Source organism: Pistacia vera, unplaced genomic scaffold (genome assembly GCF_008641045.1).
Source record: "Pistacia vera cultivar Batoury unplaced genomic scaffold, PisVer_v2 Contig105, whole genome shotgun sequence".
Lineage (NCBI taxonomy): Eukaryota > Viridiplantae > Streptophyta > Magnoliopsida > Sapindales > Anacardiaceae > Pistacia > Pistacia vera.
The window spans coordinates 1-20,746 of record NW_022195082.1 but is presented as its reverse complement, the minus strand read 5'-3'; the positions used below and the strand labels follow the sequence as shown (position 1 = coordinate 20,746).

The 20,746-nt window shown below is 34.1% G+C and overlaps 2 protein-coding genes across 2 annotated transcripts; both read right to left on the bottom strand.

Moving 5' to 3' along the window:
* Positions 1-4,386: 4,386 nt before the first annotated feature.
* Positions 4,387-6,108, bottom strand: LOC116127689 (expansin-A16-like). Its single transcript, XM_031413328.1, has 3 exons — positions 5,904-6,108; positions 4,897-5,215; positions 4,387-4,696 (listed from the first exon to the last, which is right to left on the bottom strand). The coding sequence occupies exons 1-3, from the start codon at positions 6,106-6,108 to the stop codon at positions 4,387-4,389; spliced, it is 834 nt and encodes a 277-aa protein (XP_031269188.1).
* A 2,726-nt stretch (positions 6,109-8,834) lies between these two features.
* On the bottom strand, positions 8,835-13,982 carry LOC116128024. Its single transcript, XM_031413700.1, has 4 exons — positions 13,738-13,982; positions 13,025-13,214; positions 12,293-12,505; positions 8,835-9,122 (listed from the first exon to the last, which is right to left on the bottom strand). Exons 1-4 carry the CDS (start codon positions 13,980-13,982, stop codon positions 8,835-8,837), a joined length of 936 nt encoding a protein of 311 aa, XP_031269560.1.
* Between the last annotated feature and the right edge of the window lie 6,764 nt (positions 13,983-20,746).

The following is a 20,746-nucleotide window of genomic DNA, read 5'->3' as shown; positions in this document are numbered from 1 at the left end:
ATAAAAATGAAATGAACAAAGAATCCTAGGGATAAGACATAAAAGAAATAAAAGAAATAAAAGAAATGACTATGGACTCTTTCCCTCTGACTTCTTGTAGTTATACTTCAGCCAATTCAAATGAACTTCATTATCATCATGACAAAAAAAGTGTTCTCTCATATCTTTCTTAGTAAAGAGGTTAGAGGCATAAAAATAAAGAGGACTCGATATTTCAATTCCAGGCATCTTCTTTAACATATCCGTACATTCTGTTATTGTTGGTTCATGTGGCAACGAACTAAAAGATTCGGCAGAACTCTTATCACTAAGCATAGCAATAAGGGAATCTATATTCTCTTTCAATGATGATGCAACCGAGCTTTTCCCTTTCTTCATAATGTTATTGGTTCCTCCAAATTTTCTTTTATTAAGAGATGAAGATGGGAATTTGATGGGGACATGTTCAAGTTCTTCTATATTTCTTTCTACCACATCATTGTCATCATCCCTTTCAAAATCAACATCAATTTCATCATCTCTATTTTCACTCATCCCTAATGATTCACCTGCAAATTCATTTTCAATGTTGAGGGCATCAATTTGGCTAGGTGCCCATGCTCGATCACCAGTGGCAGTAATATTAGAAAACAGAGCATCATAGCGGTACCATATTAATGACAAATCCTTGTTTTAAATTTCTTATATTCTTTATTCACCTGCAATGTTGTTAATGTAGAAAATTAGTGACATTTCAAACAATTAATATCAATTAAAAGAAAACATACATTAAAAAAAAAAAAAAAAAAAAGTTGTAACTACCTTTATTTTATCATTCCACCATTCGTCATTAGCAATAATTGTTTTTCTCAAATCATCCCAACCTAAACCTGTCTCCCCTCGCATCAATTGCTTGAAAAGAGTCCAATCCTTTTTCGTGGCATCCCAATGTCTTTTCTAATTTCTTTTTCGCAAAGTTCAATAAAATTAAGGTGAAGCATGTCATTCAATTTTGCTGATACTTGAGATTGTGTTACTTTTGTTGTACTTTTATCCATCTAGAATTTTAGATTGAAAGATGAGAAAACCATACGAAGTCATTCACAAGAAATGGATCAAAATTGCAAAACAAATTCTCTACTGAAGTGCAAACCAATCCATTGAAGGAATATTGAATCAAATACTGAATCAAATATTAAGAAAAAATGATCCCAAATGGATTGTTTCTAGTGGACCTGCCCACACTTGATCATAAAACTATATCAATCCATGTTCAACAATATAATAGAAAATAATAAATCAAATTCAAAACTTTGAAGAATAAATAACAACAAAGTCACAAAATTTCAACACTTAAAAACCATAATTTCAACTCAATTAAACTCTAAAACCTTGACTTCAACGTGCAAGTCAAAATCAAGCAAATGGGTTATTGATAGAGACAACAGGTGAAGAAAATAGGCGAAATAGTAATAAGGAACAGGGGACTACTGCTCAAAATATTATATTATTTGTAATAGAGTCTGAGCATTAATTATGGAGACAAGTATTGGTTACATACTTACATTGATAATGCTTGTGATGTGGAAGACAAGTATCTGGTTAATTGCTTTTTGTTTGTGCTCTCACTTGTCAATTATTGCGGTTTCAATCACATGATTCATTGACTGTACTATCATAGGCCCACAAAGCTTGAGGAACTGGGTGCTGCAGGGAGCAAATTACTTAGGGGGGATCAGCAAGGACTTGGTGCGTTAATTATGCATTAATACTCTTTTTCTTCTTATTTTATGTATTCCATGATAGAATTTCTTCGACGGCCTCCTATTGACAAAACATCTAAGTTGATTGAGAATACTGTTAAAGGCTTAAAGTTAATGAAACCTAGAGAATTTAATATGCAACTCAAGATCAAGTAAATAGATCATATCAAATCACTACAAAAATCACACAAAGGAACAAAGACAGCAATATATTAAATTAAACAAGAAGCTATAAACCCTGAAATTACACCATTAAACTAGAAAATTACAAGAACAAAATCTCAAATTAAAAAAAAAAAAAAAAAGAACCATTAACATGCTCAATTAAGGTATTTACCTTGATGAAGAGAGAGCACTCTTCGTGGAAGAAAATTTTTGCTTCACAGATTGAATAAAAACAGATAATAATATGACCTATTTCAAATATAAAAACAAGGGTATACTATGGAATTTTAAAATTAAACAAGGATAATGTGGTAATATACTTGGTCAAACTAGTTTATAAACAGAATACTTATAAGCAAAAAATAAAATAAAAAGTATCTCCCCTCCAACTTTTTTTTTTTTTTTTTTTTTTACTTATAAGCTCAAAAAAGTTATAAACAAATATGTCAGCTTAATTTTAGAGTTTATAAACTAGTTTGACCAGCTTATAAGCTTAGACAAATACCTCCTAAGTAAAGATTGTCTGAGTATGCCAGAGAGAAAGAATGGAGAAGAATATTTTTCTATTCAATTGTATGTTTTGCACAAGTATATTTTAGAGTTTATAAGCTAGTTTGACCAGCTTATAAGCTTAGACAAATACTTTCTAAATAAAGATTGTCTGAATATGCCAGAGAGAAAGAATGGAGAAGAATATTTTTCTATTCAATTGTATGTTTTCCACAAGTATGCATTGTTTATTTATACTAAAGTGCAAATGAATAAAAAGGGAATATAATATTTGTCATAATGTCATAATCAGGAAGTAAAAGGTAGCGGAATATTGATATTAAATGTAATATCAATCAATCCCTGAGTTACTCTGGCATATAAGTCATTCCTTGATTCATTCTAGCATATCAATCATTTCTTGATTTACTCCAACATTTACTTTCAGAATCACGATGGAACTTTCAAAGCTATGAACCAAATCTATGACTCATTTGACTAAGACAATTGGAAAAAGAAGAGAAGAGAAGGAAATCAGTCCCACCACTGTTCAACAGAAAACAACAAACAAGATATCAACTAAAATTCACTCATCAATAGAGAAGCTAATTTGGAGGCAAAGGCTTCAATCTTCTTGGAATAATCATGGACCTGAGCCTTTGAGACTCGGTAAGACCAATAAAAAATAACTTACATTACCTTGAAATCTAGAAAAACTTATAAATTTCTACAGAAGCATAGCGCACTTGAATCAACTATGATTCAAAAAATAAAATAAAATAAAAAAATAAAAATGAACGGAGTAAAGAAGAGGGTAGCTATTTCTCAAGCTTTTGGCAGTTCAGATGATGAAGATGACATCCACAAGCCTGAAATTTATAATAAAAAAAAAAAGAAAAAAAGAAAAAGAAGAATTAAGAGTTTCAAGCATTAATGGCTAATACCCATAGCTATTTATTTATTCTCATTCCAATTGCCATTAAGTATTAAATAGCTAATACCTATAGATCTTATAGTATTTTGAGAATACAAAAGAAATTATTTAAAAAAAAAAAAAAAAGAAGAAGAAGAACCTCAGGCGACGTTTTATTCCTCACTAAGTATCATTACAGAAGAAATTGAGCTGCCACCAGAAATATTTTTTTTTTTCCTTATGTTTAACACTAAATTGTAACTATAAGTACATGAGCTTCTCCGTTTCAGATTCTATCCATACAACTTCCACTTCCTATCCAATGAACAAAGCAAGAAAGACTCGAACGCTAAAACTCAATATTTTATTGTTAGGATTTGTTATCATGTTTACGATGCATGCACACACGAGGGCCTGGTGGAAAAAAATTAATGATAAATTATTTTTTTTAGGTGAAAGAACGTATAACGGAAAAAAGAGCATTTAACTTTGCTTAGATTCAAATTACAAACTTGGTAAACAACTCTACAGCTTAGGATCTCAACGGCCTCTTTTGGTTTAATATCTAGAGATATAATTACTCATTTGACTAAAATTATTAGAGCATCTCTAATGGTAAAGAGTACGTTTCATATAAATAAATAGTATTTTCATTAATTTCTAAATATAAAGAACAAAATTTATATTCAAATCTAATACACTCTTTAAATTAGACTTAATAAATAAGAGAGATACTTAATAGGAGAGAGAATTAATAATAAAATGCATAGAAACTTGTAATTTATTAAATAAAATAGGAATAGAGAGTGAAATTTCTAAACTCACTCATTAATTTATATTTAAAGAATAAAGAGTCTATTAAACTCTTATTTTTATGGACAAACTTTTTACTCTTTAGTTCATATAAAGAGTCTTATTACACAAGAATCTACAGTTGAGCACTTAAAGCGTAATGGCTTGTTGGTGTTAGGCATGGTTTTCTCGTGGCTAGGAATAATCAAATACGACAAACGAAACTATCATTCAACTCCAAAGAAGATGGAGCAGCTGACAATAGAATAAAAGATTTTGCGTTCTCTAACTAAAGTTCTTTCCCTCGAAAGTTTGGCCAAATTGCCAGTTGTTCGGCACAACACGCCATGAGGTTGATGTTCTACCGTCACTTGCTTTAACACTGAAGGATAGCGACTCTCCAGTCATCTTTGCATTGCTCTCCCACTTTTGACCCCAATTTCGTTTCATAGGCGTCCATTTCAATTTTCTATCACCCTTCACTGCCACGCCAACAACATCTCCTGCGCCTCCGACATTCCATACTGAGACTAAATTGAAGTAAGGATTCCCAGTAATTGTGAATCGAATCCCTCCTTTCTTTTGACATGAAAGTCTGCAATAAATAATGAAACGCAGACAAGTTATACCTTCATTTCATGCTTTAGGATTATGTGTTATCTTGTTCCGTAGCTTCCTCATTCTTTTGTTAAAAGTACTGGCAAATACGAGCACTTGGAAAAGTAGTTAGAAAATACTTGTTAATCATAATATTAGGATTTTATATATGTAGACGATGAAACGAAAGAAGCGAACCTTCGATATTGGATTGGGACAATGCCAGCCTTGTACTCAGCAATCTGAGAGAATGCAGGGTAGGCTATGTCGAAATGTGTACGAGGTGGGTTGCACCATCCTCCATTGTCATTTGGTAGAGCCAAATTTGGTGGGCAAAGGTCGGTGGCCGTGACAAAGAGAGATGGTTGTCCAGGCTTGCACCATTGAGGGTTATTGAAACATTTGATCTCATAACAAGCACCACAAGTTTGGCCGTTGTTAAACAAAGTTTTGCTCAACGCTGCTGTACCCGTGCCATAGCCTTGTGTAGCTACATCCTCATAACCACAAGCCCCACCTGTAATCATATATTTTCACAGCATAAACTTTAGGAGTACTGCAAATAGTCAAGACAAAACTGGAAGTCAACGTATAATGAATTTCGGATCATACCCTGAACTAATCATTCTATTGGGTCCAACTCTCTTTTATTTAGACACGCTTTTAAAAAATTCCCTTTTTTTCTTCGAAAAACATGATGTTGTACTAAACCTGTGGTTACGTTAAAATTTGTTTAAAGCATATTATGATTACATAAGTAGATGGTTTCACATGTCAAACTTTCGGTCCAAGTAAACTTAAAGAAAATAAAAAAACAAATTCCAACAGGAAGAAGGTTCAAATCGAAATTGTAAGTTTTTACACGGTCCTACTAGATATGAGAAAGGTATTTTTTGTTCCAAGCCATGGTTTAAGAATATTAATTTTACCGAATGTTTTTGCGTTTCCCTCGTAAAAGGTCGCATGTGCTTTTTGCCAACGACTGGGCTTCAANTGCGTTAAAATTTGTTCAAAGCATATTATGATTACATAAGTAGATGGTTTCACATGTCAAACTTTCGGTCCATGTAAACTTAAAGAAAATAAAAAAACAAATTCCAACAGGGAGAAGGTTCAAATCGAAATTGTAAGTTTTTACACGGTCCTACTATATATGGGAAAGGTATTTTATGTTCCAAGCCACGGTTTAAGAATATTAATTTTACCGAATGTTTTTGCGTTTCCCTCGTAAAAGGTCGCATGTGCGTTTTGCCAACGACTGGGCTTCAATTTTGATCCATAGTGCTTCGCACGTGCTACTGAGTTTTCATGATGACCTCCCCCTGCATGACGGGCATTAGCAAGGAAATACGGCAATATAAAAGCTAAAAGCAACAACGATACTGGGAGGGCTTTCAAAGGCAATGCCATGGTGATGATAGAAGAGTTTTCTGCGGGACTGCCCTCTTGATTATTTGTTTCTTAATATCTAGCTTTTCCATCATTCCACAGGCATGAGGATTTATAGTGCTAGTTTGCTTTATTTCAAGTATGTTGGTTCAATGTCTGTTTTTCCCGTGGAAAATTTTTCAAGGAATCACTGGTTTGGTAGTTAAGAAACGAGATACCGATTATTGTTTTCTGTTGTTTTGAAACAAAAGAAATCGGTTAGAAATGCCTAATGACGGAAATATGTTCTAACAAATATAGTTGGATTTCTGACGTTTGGTTAAGTACGTTAAAATAAAATAAAGTTGTTGCATTTCATAGCGCAAAGCAAGTATGGCTTAATAAAAATTTGTTATCATGGCTTTGTTAGGATTTAATCAAAGAAATAGGTAACGGAAAACAAAAATTTACCGATTAAAACCCTAAAGCCCCAAAAATCCATATATGAGAAATTCATTATTTACATGTTATATAACATCAAAAACCCATTCATAGTTTTAGATTCTTACCCACGTTGATGGCTCCAGCGCTTGATCGTTGAAAAATGTTCACACTCTTAGGATATGAGTGAACCTACGATATCCATACAAAGGCAAGAATTAACACACTATCACTTTGCTATTTTGATTTGTGAAGTTTAAAGAAGAAGTGAGTGAGAAAAAGAAGAGAAAAAAAAAAAAAAAATCCCTTTTAGTTTTCTCTTGGGTGGCCAAAATGCACTAATGAGGAAATTTGGGGAAAAGTGCATTTTTTCTAGGCACCCCTTTATTTTCCTTATTTAGTATGCTGCCAATATACCCTTTCACTAATTAAATAATTAGTTTTTATGATTTCCGAACAAAATCACTAACCGGATATTAGGCCATTATAATTTTATTCATCTAATAATGATTTCAGTATTTAAAACATATATACACCAATTTATATATTTAATTAATGACGTTTTATTTATTTACAATATATATATATATATATATATAATCAATTTTACATATTAAATCCAATACAGGATTGGATCCAAGCAACAACCTTTTCAGCAAATTTAATTGCTTTGTAAGATTTACTAAAATACCCATTCGTCAATAAATGACGAAAATGCCCCTCACTCGTTATCTTCTTTAAATTGCCTTTTAAGTGTGTGACCCGAATGCTCCTCATCATGTCAGTAGTTAGTGATATCGTGATCAACACCCTATTAATTGTCTCATTATACACAAACTAAGATTGGCCTCTAGGAAGACATCATGACCATCTGACAGATTTAGATTTAGCATATTCGCTACTTATCAATAATATGGATACCGTGCAATTAAATCCTTTCATCATCTATTATCTCATCAAGGTTTGAAGCATAGAAATAATGTCAGCTTCAAGTATAAACCACTTTGACATATTCAGATTTGGTTATCGGACCAATCGACCAATCAAGCACCAACTNTTATATATTTAATTAATGACGTTTTATTTATTTACAATATATATATATATATATATAAAATCAATTTTACATATTAAATCCAATACATGATTGGATCCAAGCAACAACCTTTCCAGCAAATTTAATTGTTTTGTAAGATTTACTAAAATACCCCTTCGTCAATAAATGACAAAAATGCCCCTCACTCGTTATCTTCTTTAAATTGCCTTTTAAGTGTGTGACCCATATGCTCCTCATCATGTCAGTAGATAATAATATCGTGATCAACACCATATTAATTGTCTCATTATACATAGACTAAGATTGACCTCTAGGAAGACATCATGGCCACCTAACAGATTTAGATTTAACATATTCGCTACTTATCAATAATATGGTTACCGTGCAATTAAATCCTTTCATTATCTATTATCTCATCAAGGTTTGAAGCATAGAAATAATGTCAGCTTCAAGTATAAACCACCTTGACATATTCATATTTGGTTATCGGACCAATCGACCAACCAAGCACCAACTCAATCCCACTGTGGCCACAAATTCAAGGTCGTTGTCCCTTACTAAATATCTCATCGAGATAATATCTCCTGTACCCAAGAGTTATGAATCATTTGTCGATCCACCATAGCCATGATGTACTTCTCAATGCAGCCAATCACCACCATACTGATAAGCCTATATAGGATTACGTTTGGCTAGTGCCAAACTACACCAATAGTTACACATGACGCTCCGATGATCTTATGTCTAAGGACTACATGCACTACCATCTGTTAGAGGATGTATTCCATAGACATTGGGGTTATCATCTATATTGAATCCTTTGATGGGCCAGTCCGGTGAACTCGTGAATAAGAAGCACTAAACAACCTTGACATATGAGATCTGTCACTACCTTTCGATAAGGTCGTTCAACTATATGATAGCCTTACCATATTATCTATGCCCTAAGTTAGGATAATACTGAGGCTACATACATTTCTAGAATGGCCACCATAAGTGATCATAAGGATCTCACAATTAAGACTTATCACTGTTTGATTCCCTCGTCATGGTCCAACCACTCTAAGGGCATATATTAATACATACATATGAAATATGCTTTACATAATATAAACAATGCCTTTTGTAGATTAAATAATCATGATCCATAGAGTCAACATACAACAATATGATTGGCTCTGGGGCATCTACTCTAACAATCTCTCACTTGTACCTATAGCTAATCATCTGTGTATTTAATACCAAATGAGGCCAAGTGCCTATCATGCTTCTACTGCGACAAAGCTTTTGTAAGCGGGTCTAAGATGTTGTCATCGATAGGTACTTTGATTATTTGCACATCTTCCCTCTGAACAATTTCCCTGATCAAGTGGAAACGTTTGAGTATGTGTTTGGATCTCTGATGAGACCGTGGTTCCTTGGCCTGAGCAATGACCCCATTGTTATCACAGAATATCTGTACTAGATCAACAATGCTTGGAACCACACCAAGTTCTGTAATGAACTTCCTAATCCAAACCACCTCTTTGGCTGCATTTGACAATGCCAAAAATTGATGCTTGCAAATGCAACACCTAATTTTACCTCACTAAATTCTAATGCAAAGTCGTGTAGTAACAAAGAACAAGTAAGGGTCTTTCCCGCAGAGGATTTGTGAACTTAATTAATTATCTATTTCTAACGGGGTTTGTCACGAATTATAAAAACTCAACAAAAACTAACAAACTAAAAGCAAACAATGTAAATCAAGCAACTAATAGCGAAAGAGAAATCAATGAGATAAACGAGATTGAAGGTTTATTCGCCGCCACTAGACACTGATTGCATATAATAAGAGCACTTTTTAACTTCCTACCCTCTTGATCACATTAGCTCAGAAAATACCAAACGTTGATAAGTCTCATGTCTCCTTACTGAGTCATTGGACTAGACACGGTCATAACCCAATTCCCTATTTATTAAATAACCTAGGATACGATCTCTAGATTCAAAGTAATAAAAGCATTAAGTTGCGAGAGAGCTACTGAATCAAGACTAAACTCATATGGTCGGTTTAGTTATCTTGAGTGATTACCCCCCATGTATGTAGACATACACTTTACCACTAGTTATTTAGGTTAATAAAGTGATTCCGTACTAAACAACCTAAATTAGCATTAATAGATTAATCCTAATGATTTAATTGGCCACTTAAACAATTAGAAAAATCTAGTTAGACCCTATTTTCAAAGAAATAACCACATAACCAAGAGGGATCAAAAAATAAAAAGATGCAGATTTTATTAATCACAAGACATGCCTAGGGTTTTGAAATCACCCTCAATCACAAAAGAATTAGTTCTTCATGAATAATTATGAGAACGTCGTTGTATTATTCATAACAAATAATAATAACAAAGAAGAAGAAAAACTTAGTGAAACTTGGTTGGATTAATGAAGTTGATGATGATCTCCTCCATTTCTTCTTCTCCAAGCCTTCTTTAATCTCCTTTTTTCTTTAGTTCTTGAATATCTTTGTTCTCTCTTTTTTTATCTCTCAAAGAATTTCCCAAAATAATGCTAAAAGACTTCTATTTATATCCCATAAGGGTTAGGGTTTGGTTTTCCTTAATTCTAGTTAGTTTAGGACTCTTAATCCCTATTTTCCTAGTCAAAAACGGAAGAAAAATTTCTAGATGTCGTGATTGTGCCCCGACACTGTGCTGCGGCATGGTCCAATTCCTCTGCTAACCTTGCATCATTCTTAAGCACTCCAGAGATGGTGATTTTTTAGCATGATTACAATGGAATCTGGAAATGTGGTAAACATATAAAATTTAGCCCATTAAATCAGATTTCCAACGGTTTAAAAATCATCTTGATACAATATCTACAACTCAAGTTATAGTTGAAACACTGAGGCATGCTAAAACTAGAGCGTAATCTAGAATCTCCTCTTCACTTCAAAGCTCCATAACTTCTTCAATTCAACTCCGATTCTCAATCCGTTTGTTTCTAGTCATCACAAATTCTCTCGCCAACATCATCTCTCATCCAAATATTATTTTTAGGCCTTACTCCCTAAAAACACAACAAAAATACCCGTGATCCCGAAAAGTGCATTTATGAAACAATTAAGTTAATTCATGCGAATTAATCCTAATTTCCCACAAATGATACCTATAAACCATAAGTATAAGTGTATTTTCAAGCACTTATCACAATGTACTCAGCCTCTACTGTAGAATCAGCTACGGTACTCTGCTTTGAGCTTTTCTAGCTCACTATAGCTCCATTGAGAGAAAAGACAAAACCTGATTACTATCGAAAATCATCTTTGTCAGTTTGAAAATTAACATCATTGTATCTTGTTACAGTGAGTTCATCCTTTCCTCCATAAACCAAGAACATATCCTTAGTCCTCTTCAGGTACTTAAGAATGTTCTTGACCGTTATCCAGTAATATTCACCCGAATGCGATTAATATTTGATACAAATTCTTAAATCATATGAGACATCAATCCAAGTACATAACATGACATACATGATGGATCCAATAACCAGTGCATATGGTATCTTGTTCATCTTATCTCTCTCCTCAGATGATTTTAGACACATGTCCTTTGAGAGATAAACATCATGTGACATAGGAAGAAATCCCTTCTTAGATTCTTCCATACTAAATCTCTTCAATACCTTGTCAAAATATGTACTTTGACTTAGGTCAAGCAACCTATGTGATCTATCTTGATAGATCTTGATACCAAGGATGTAGGCTGTTTCCCTTAAATTCTTCACAGAGAAGCACTTGGATAACCAAGTCTTTATCGTCTGCAAGTTCGATATATCATTCCCAAATAGTAATATGTCCTTGACATATAATACTAGGAATGTCACTACACTCCCACTGATTTTCTTGTACACACAAGGCTCATCTTCATTTTTGATAAAACCAAATTCTTTAATGGCTTCGTCAAAATGAATGTTCCAGCTCCTTGATGCTTGCTTAAGTCCATATATGGACCTTTGCAACTTCCATACCTTCCTTGCTTGTCCTTCAAGAACGAAACCATCAGGCTCTATCATATAGACATCTTCTTCAAGGTTTTTGTTTAGAAAAGCAGTTTTGACATCCATTTGCCAAATTTTAGGATCATGGTATGTAGCTATTGCAAGCATAATCCATATAGACTTCATCATTGCTACTAGTGAAAAGGTTTCATCATAGTATATTCCATGCTTTTGTTTGAAACCTTTGACAACCAGTCGTGCCTTATAGGTATGCACGTTACCTTTTATGTTTGTCTTCTTTTTGAAGACCCATTTGCTTCCTATGGTTTTTTCCCTTCAGGTAAATCCACTAGTGTCAATACTGGTTTTGGTACATGGAGTCCATTTCAGATTTCATGGCCTCAAGCCATTTAATGAAGTCTGGATTCGATAAAAAGTGTCACCATAGGATTGAGGTTCATCATCCTGATAAACCAGTATGTCGCTATGTTGAGTCATGAGAAAATCATAGATCTTAGGCTTATGACGTACTCTACTAGACTTACGTAGCTCCTGTGTAATTTGAGGTGGTTCACTTTCTTCGAAAATCTATTAAGTGACCTCCTCGTGATGTTCCTCCATCTCTAGTGGTACGTCTGCCTATTCCTTATCAACTGTATCTTTTGGAGTCAGAGCTTCATTGAGTTCAAACTTTCTACCTCTTGTACTATTTTAGATAAATTCCTTTTCCAAGAATACCTTAGATTGAGCTACAAAAACCTTTCGCTCTTCTGACTGGTAGAAATAGTATCCCATAGTTTCCCTAGGATATCCCACAAATATACATTTGTCAGATTTTGGGGCAAGCTTATTTGACGTTAGTTTCTTGACATAAGCATTATAACCCCAAATTCTCAAATAAGACAACTTGGGCTTCCACCCATTCCATAATTCATATAAAGTTTTTATCCACTGATTTGGATGGCACACGATTCAGTGTATGAATCACAGTCTTTAAGGCATAACCCCAGATTGTTATGGGTAGATCAGAAAAACTCATCACTGAACAAACCATGTCAAGTAAAGTTTGATTCCTTCTTTCCGATACACCATTATTCTTAGGTGTATACGGAGGTGTGAGTTGTGATACTACCCCAGATTCTTTAAGGTATCCACCAAACTCCAAGCTTAAGTATTCACTTCCTTGGTTTGACCGAAAGGCTTTAATTCTCTTACCAAGCTTGTTTTGTACTTTATTCCTAAACTCTTTGAACTTGTCAAATGATTCAGACTTATGTCTCATCAAATAGATATATCCATATATACGGTAATCATTAGTAAATGTGATAAAGTAAGAATATCAACCTCTTGCCTAAACTATCATTAGACCACATACATCACTATGGATGATGCCAAATAGTTTCGTAGATCTTTCACTGTTGCTATTGAAAGGCGACTTGTCATCCTGCCTAAAAGGCATGACTCCCATACCTCATAAGATTGAAAATCAAATGGGTCCAAGACTCCATCATTATGGATTTTTGCTATGCGAGTTTGATTAACATGACCTGGCCTACAGTGGTAGAGGAATGTTTGGTTAAGATCGCCATGCTTGGCTTTCTTATTTTCAAGATTGAATATCCTTTTATCCATATCTAGAACATATAAACCATTATGTAATCTAACATTTTCATAATGAATACCATTCAAACTAAAAGACAACAATCCGTTAGATATATCAAAATAATATCCAAAACTATCCAAAACGGACACGAAAATAATATTCTTTGAAATGGAAGGTACCTAATAACAATCCATAAGTTCCAAGATAAATCCTGAAGGCAAAGATAATTGATAAACACCTAAAGCTAAAGCAACAACTCTAGCTCTATTCCCAACGTGTAAGTTTACCTCCCCTCAGCTAAGCGATCTACTCTGCCACAGTCCCTACACATTAGTACAAATGTGAGATGGACATCCAGTGTCAATAACCCATGATGTGTAAGAGGATAAGTTTATATCAATCATGAACATACCTTTAGAAGAAGATGCATCAACAATCTTTTTTGGTTCACTAGGAAGTCCTTGCAATGTTTTATCCAACGGTTAGGATTCCCTAAGGACAAACGGTCTTCCTTCTCACAACCATTCCATCTAATGACTCCAAAGCCTTATCATCTACACTTTAGTTAGCTTCAACTAACGTTAATGCCTCAAACATTTTTATGCCTAGCTCAATAGCCTCATATTCTTCTAGGAGCTCAAGTAGTGTTTTCTTCTCATTATTCTTAACAAAGTCTTGAACAAATTGAGAAAAAGTATTGGGTAGGGACTGTAAGATTAGGTCTATTGTTAGACCATCATCAAGAGCACATCCTAAAACCTTAAATGTCTCAATATACTCTAACATCTTGAGTATATAAGGCCTAATTTTGGCACCCTCATCCATCTTGCATATGAATAGTGGCTGTGATACCATATACTTCTCCTAATCCCGAAGTATATTAATTGTGGTAGGTAAGTCCATATCCTCAAACTGCAATTGCAGTAATGGTATCATTGATGCTAACACGATGTACCTTGTCACTTTGACATTAGCCTCGTGTGAACGTCTAGTCTGTTGGATGAAATTATTAATGGGCTTTGGTAACAAAGCCTGCTCGATGGTGTATAAACCGTTGTTTGACTTAAGAGTGTCGTTAACACTTCTATACCAGTCAACAAATTTATCACCATCAAACTTGATTCCCATTTTGATGAACGATCGCAATAACTCAATGTTGGTTGTCATTTTGTGAGTCTACAATTGCAAAATAAAGAAAGTTAATATCATGTTATAATTTAATTAATCAAGGTCTTTTAATTAATTAAACGCTCCTACTATTTTACTCAAGTTCTAATAGCCCTCACTATTAAACTCGAGAAGGCCCGTTGGTCTTCCTAGTGGGCCAAGATCCCATCAATTCCATTTTAAACCTTTGTTGATTGAATCAAGTTAAAAATGTGTTGATTTATGTAGGCCACAAACTCAATTTATACCAACTAATTGCACCAACCATTAATCCTCAAATATAAATTGGGAAAACAAACGAATTAGACAATCCAATGGCACCAACCATTGACCTCAAGTGCAACTCTTGGATCCATAGAGTAGATACCACATATCATCCTGTGCATTATAAAATTGCACTTCTTTACATGTGCCTCTAGTACTTTTCAACCTTCGTTGATCGAACAAGCCAAACTACTAGTTAAGTTTTACCCAACATCATTAAGGAAACTCCAATGCAACTTAGCCTCCCATTGATAGACGCATACCCTTTGTTGATTGAAAATGTTACAATGACTAATGGTTTGACTAAGCCTATGATGTTGGAAGGTGTTAATCATAGATTTAATATCCTTTTATGAGGGTTTTTGGTTTTGCTCGTGGTCTCATCATTTTATTATCTTTATTAACATTTATATCCATAACATTCAACCTTAGCATGCCAACTAAGCAATAAAGATAAACATTTTGGTGCATTGCCTTAACTAAACCAAATTCCCCAAGCCTTGGGGAATTTGTATGTCAACCTAGGTAATTAAATTACAAGAGGACTTTCAATTTAAAAACTCACCTTCTTCAATCCAATGCTTCTTCTCCTCAATTATTACATTAAATTAAAATAAAATCTAATTTAACTTTACATCAATAAAGAGAAACCTCGATTTACATTCGAGGGGAGTAAGATGAAAGAGAGAAATACAAGAGATTAAAAGAAAGGCAAGGCACGCAGACCTTATTTAAATTGAAATTACAATCCTTAAATTTAACTAGGTCTAAAGGCAAATTCAACCAACACCTTGCAATTTCATCTCAAGAATATGCATATAACAATCAATCAAAAACAACAATTTTTTATCACTTGGTTAATTAAGAACTACCCCTTGATGTTATTCCTTGCTGTGTTTAAACCCAACAAGTTGTATACCTTTCAGTTTAGTCCCTTGTTGTTGGGCCTGCAAAATGATTATAATATGCGGCAAAAATTATGTTAAGTTTTGGACCAATATCTATGTGCAACAACACCAAAAACAACCCAAAATGAAGTCCATCTACAGCAATGCGTAAGTTGCCCGAAATAGCAATTTTATGCGCATCGACGCATATGGGCAGTAGTGTTAAAGACTTTCTAAATGTGTAGCAACATGTCAACAATCCACTGGTGCAAACCATGAGTCAATTGATTCACCATTGAATCCGTTATGAGCTATTTAAATACCTGCAACAAATTAACGCGCACCAGTGTCAACTAACTGTAAATAGACTGAAACCCCATGCTACAGTAGTCTAAAAACTAATGTAAGCCCATTCAAGTGATCCTCACACATGTAGTAACATGTGAGATTTTGAATCTCTAAAAAATAAGCATCGTACTATAAATGAGAGGGATTTCCTCAGAGGAAAATCACAGGTTGCCCAAAACAGGACAATTGAGCATAAAAACACGCAATGTGTCAAACACTTGTGCGAAAACACAAAGTGAAGGTCAAGGCTACATGGGTAAACACATAGCCAACAAGGCTAGATCGTTTGTGACAATGATCAACCCAAGGCAACACAGAGGCGTTACAATGAATGTGACAACAATCCCATGTTTTTCAACCAGGTTTGTTAGGAACAATGGACACAACCCCTATATACCATGATGGGTGTTGGCCAAGGTGGTGTGTTGAAACATGCAACCATCCCCTCCTCTACGCACGGCAGCTATTGGTTGCCATGCGCAAAGCACACAGTAACCGCACGCTAGCACATACGCGATTGGCTACAGCAGTGCATGCATGCTGCTTTGTGCCAAGGGTAGCAGCAGCTTGCATGCTGCTGTTGCTTTAGGTCACAGCAACCAGCACCACCACACACGGTGGTGCATCTAGGGATTCACAAATACTCCAATTTTAACAAAAATCAGTCCAATCACAACAGATTTCAATAATTCCCCAAACACAACAATCTCCGTTTTAATCCAATTAATTGAAATCAAAATCAATCAAATTAAAACCCAAAACATGTAATCATTAAAACACATATTCCCAGCAAAGATTAAACACCGTAATCTCACATAAGAGGCTTTGATACCACTGTTAGGATTTAATCAAAGAAATAGGCAATGGAAAATAAAAATTTATCGATTAAAATCCTAAACCCCAAAAATCCATATATGAGAAATACGTTGTTTACATGTTATAGAACATCAAAAACCCATTCAAGGTTTTAGATTCTTACCCACGTTGATGGCTCCATTGCTTGATCGTTGAAAAATGCACACACTCCAAGGATAGGAGTGAACCCACGATATCCACACAATCACTTTGCTAGTTTGATTTGTGAAGTTTAAATAAGAAGTGAGTGAGAAAGAAAAAGAGAGAAAAAATCCCTTTTAGTTTTCTCTTCGACGGCCAAAATGAGCTAATGGGGAAATTTGGGGAAAACTACATTTTTATAGGCACACCCTAATTTTCCTCATTTAGTATATTACCAATATACCCCTTCTCTTATTAAATAATTAGTTTCCATGATTCCCAAACAAAATCACTAACCGTGTATTAGGCCATTATTATTGTATTCATCTAATAATGATTTTTTAGTATTTAAAACATATATACACCAGTATATATATATTTAAATAATGACGTTTTATTTATTTACAATATATATATGACAACATATATATTTACATAAATAATCAATCTTACATATTAATTCCAATACGAGATTGGATCCAGTCAACAACCTTTCTAGCAAATTTAATTGCTCTTTAAGATTGACCAAAATACCCCTTAGTCAATAAATGATGAAAATGCCCCTCACTCGTTATCTTCTTTAAATTGCCTTTTAAGTGTGTGAACCGTAGGCTCCTCATCATGTTAATAGTGAGTAATATCACAATCAACACCCTATTAATTGTCTCATTATACATATACCAAAATTGGCCCTAACAAGGCATCATGGCCACCCGACAGATTCGAATTTTCGCTACCTATCAACAATATGGTTACCGTGCAATCAAATCCTTTCATCATCTATTATCTCATCAAGGTTTGAAGCATAGAAATAATGTCAGCTTCAAGTATAAACCACTTGGACATATTTAGATTCAGTTATCGGACCAATCGACCAACCAAGCACCAACTCGATCCCATTGTAGCCACAGATTCAAGGTCGTTGTCCCTTACTAAATATCTCACCGAGATAATATCTCTTGTACCCAAGAGTGATGAATCATTTGTCAATCCACCACAGTCATGGTGTACTTCTCAATATAGCCAATCACCACCATAGTGATAACCCTATATAGGATTATGTTTTGGCTAGTGTCAAACTACACCAATAGTTACACATGATGCTCCGATGATCTCGAGTATAAGGACCACATGCATTATCATCTGTTAAAGGATGTATTCCATGGACATTGGGGTTACCATCTATATCAAATCCTCTGATGGGTCAGTTCGATGAACTTTTGAATAACAAGCACCCATGCGTCGTACCAAGTTATCACCAAACAACCCTAACATGTGAGATCTGTTACTACCTGTCGATAGGGTCATTCAATAATATGATAGTCTTACCTTATTATTTGTGCTATAAGTCAGGATAATACTAGGGCTACAAACATTTCTAGAATGACCACCATAAGTGATCATAGGGATCTCACAATCAAGACTTATCATTGCTTGATTCTCTCATCATGGTTTAACCACTCTAAGGGCATATATTAATGCATACAAATGGAATATGCTTTACATAATATAAACAATGCCTTTTATAGATTGAATAATCATGATCCATATAGTCAATGTACAACAATATCATTGGCTGTGGGGCACCTACTCTAATAGGCATCGGTCTTATAACTTTTAATGATCAATATAACTTTCCAATTTGATCATTTACAATACATATACTTATAATTTAAAGACTTATGTTACATTCAACTCGAATTTGGATAATCTTTAATAGATAAAGTATTTATTACTTTACTATAAATCTGGGGTGAATAAAGTAGTGGGTTTACTTTACTTTGACAATTGGTAGTGGGTTTCGAGCTATTAATGAAAGTATATTTATTTTTCACCGCAGTTTGGGAGAAGGGGTATGGAAAACGTTTAGGACTTTGACTATTTCAATAGTAATCCAGATCTATTAGCCCTTTGTTTCAGTATAATTAGAATGTACGAGAAAAAAAGGAAACTATGTAACGTGATGTTCGAGGGGCTGGTAGTTGTGACCCAATCACGGAAATGGTTTGTTGAGAGATTTTATCCTAAGAACTATTAATGTTCTTTTCTTTTAGAAAAACCCTAATGATCCAGTTATAATAAAAACGAACAAGAAGAAAACTATGCAAAACTTATTTGGAAATAGATAACTATTTCTGTAATGTACGATCTTTTTAGTGAGTGTGACATGAGCATTTTAAGGAAGAAAGTTTTGAAATTGTACATTAGGTTTTGTGTTGGGCTTGCATAATGCTTCCAACAACCCTTATCACATAGAATAATGCTACACATCACAAGTGGTACCCAAAAATTTTATAGTTTCGTCAACCTAATTAGAGATTTTTCATACCTAAAACTTTTTAAACCAAGTATGCTTTGCGAATGTTTGTAAATTGTTGTTACATATTAATATGTGTATGTGTAACTTTTAGCTTTTACGTTTTTGCTGATAATTTTAACTACATGTTCCAACATGCCCCCTTTCATTTGTGATCTCGACTTCTTCGTGGGACAATACATTGCTTTAAATTTAAAATTCAAAATACAATTTTAAATATTAATGGGCCTTGCAATTTAAGTCAAAGATACCATAATTCTCTCTGCTTTTTGAATGCTTCCATCATAAAGAGGTGTGAAAGTTCTTATTGTTATTATTTTTCAAAGATTATTGTTAAATTTAACATACCTATTTTTCTAAAGCAACGTTTTAAGAAATTCAACAAATTTAGTTAGTCTTAGTATCTTGAACTTCCATTTTCTATCCAATGATCAAAGCAAAAGAGAAAAGATTGACTCAAATGCTAAAACTTAATAATTTGTTGTTAGGTCTTATTATCATGTTTACGATGCTTACATGATGGCCTGGTTGAACAAATCAATGATAAATTATTATTTTTATGTAAACAAACGTATAACAAAAAAAAAAAAAGAGCATTTAGTTTTGCTTGGATTCAAATTACAAACTTGGTAAACAACTCTACAACATAGGATCTTAGTGGCCTCTTTCGGTTTAGTATCTAGGGATATGATTACTTGTTTGACTAAAACTATTACACAAAAATCTACAATTGAACACTTAAAGCGTAACAGCTAGTTGGTGCTAGGCATGGTTTTCTCGTGACTAGTAATCATCAAAGACGACAAATTTCTCGTGGCTAGAAATAATCAAAGACAACAAATGAAACTATGATTCAATTCTAAAGAAGATGTTACCATCTATATGGATTCCTCTAGAAAAGTAAAAACAATGAGCTTGCATACAACAAGCACCCACACGCTGTTCCAAATTGTCACCAAACAACTTTGACATTTGAGATCTCTCACTATCTTTCGATAGGGTTGTTCAATGCTATGATAGTCTTACCTATTATTTGTGCCCTTAATCAAAGTAATACTAAGGCTACAAACCTTTTTAGAATAGCCACCACATGTGACCATAAGGTCCTGACAATCAAGATTAAAACACTTGATTTTCTTGTCACGATTCAATTATTCTAAGGATATATATCAATACATGAAAATCATATGATATAGAAAATATGCCTTTTATTATAGTTAACTGTAACGCCCCACTTGAGGTACGTAGCTAACGTTTCTTCTTTTGCTCTTATTTTGAGTTGGTTTATTAGTATTATTGTTCGTTTGACCTTTGTTTGAGTGGTGTGTTGAATACTTGCCCTGAAATTGGTTGAAATCGAAGAAGTTCAGTGTTCCAGGCTTCGCCGCGGCGAAGAGGTGTTGAAGCCACGGGAAGCTGCTGGACAGTTTCGCCATGGCGACAGAAGCTTCCTCGCTACGGCGACGTGCCAACCAAAATGTTTGTTAAGTTTTAGATATTTTTTTCCCTAAGGGAAATTTGACCATTCTACCCCTAATTAGTAGGAAAAGTGGAGAGTAAAATGTAAGGAATTTTCATGGAGAATATGTTGATATGGGGGTGTGGTTGTA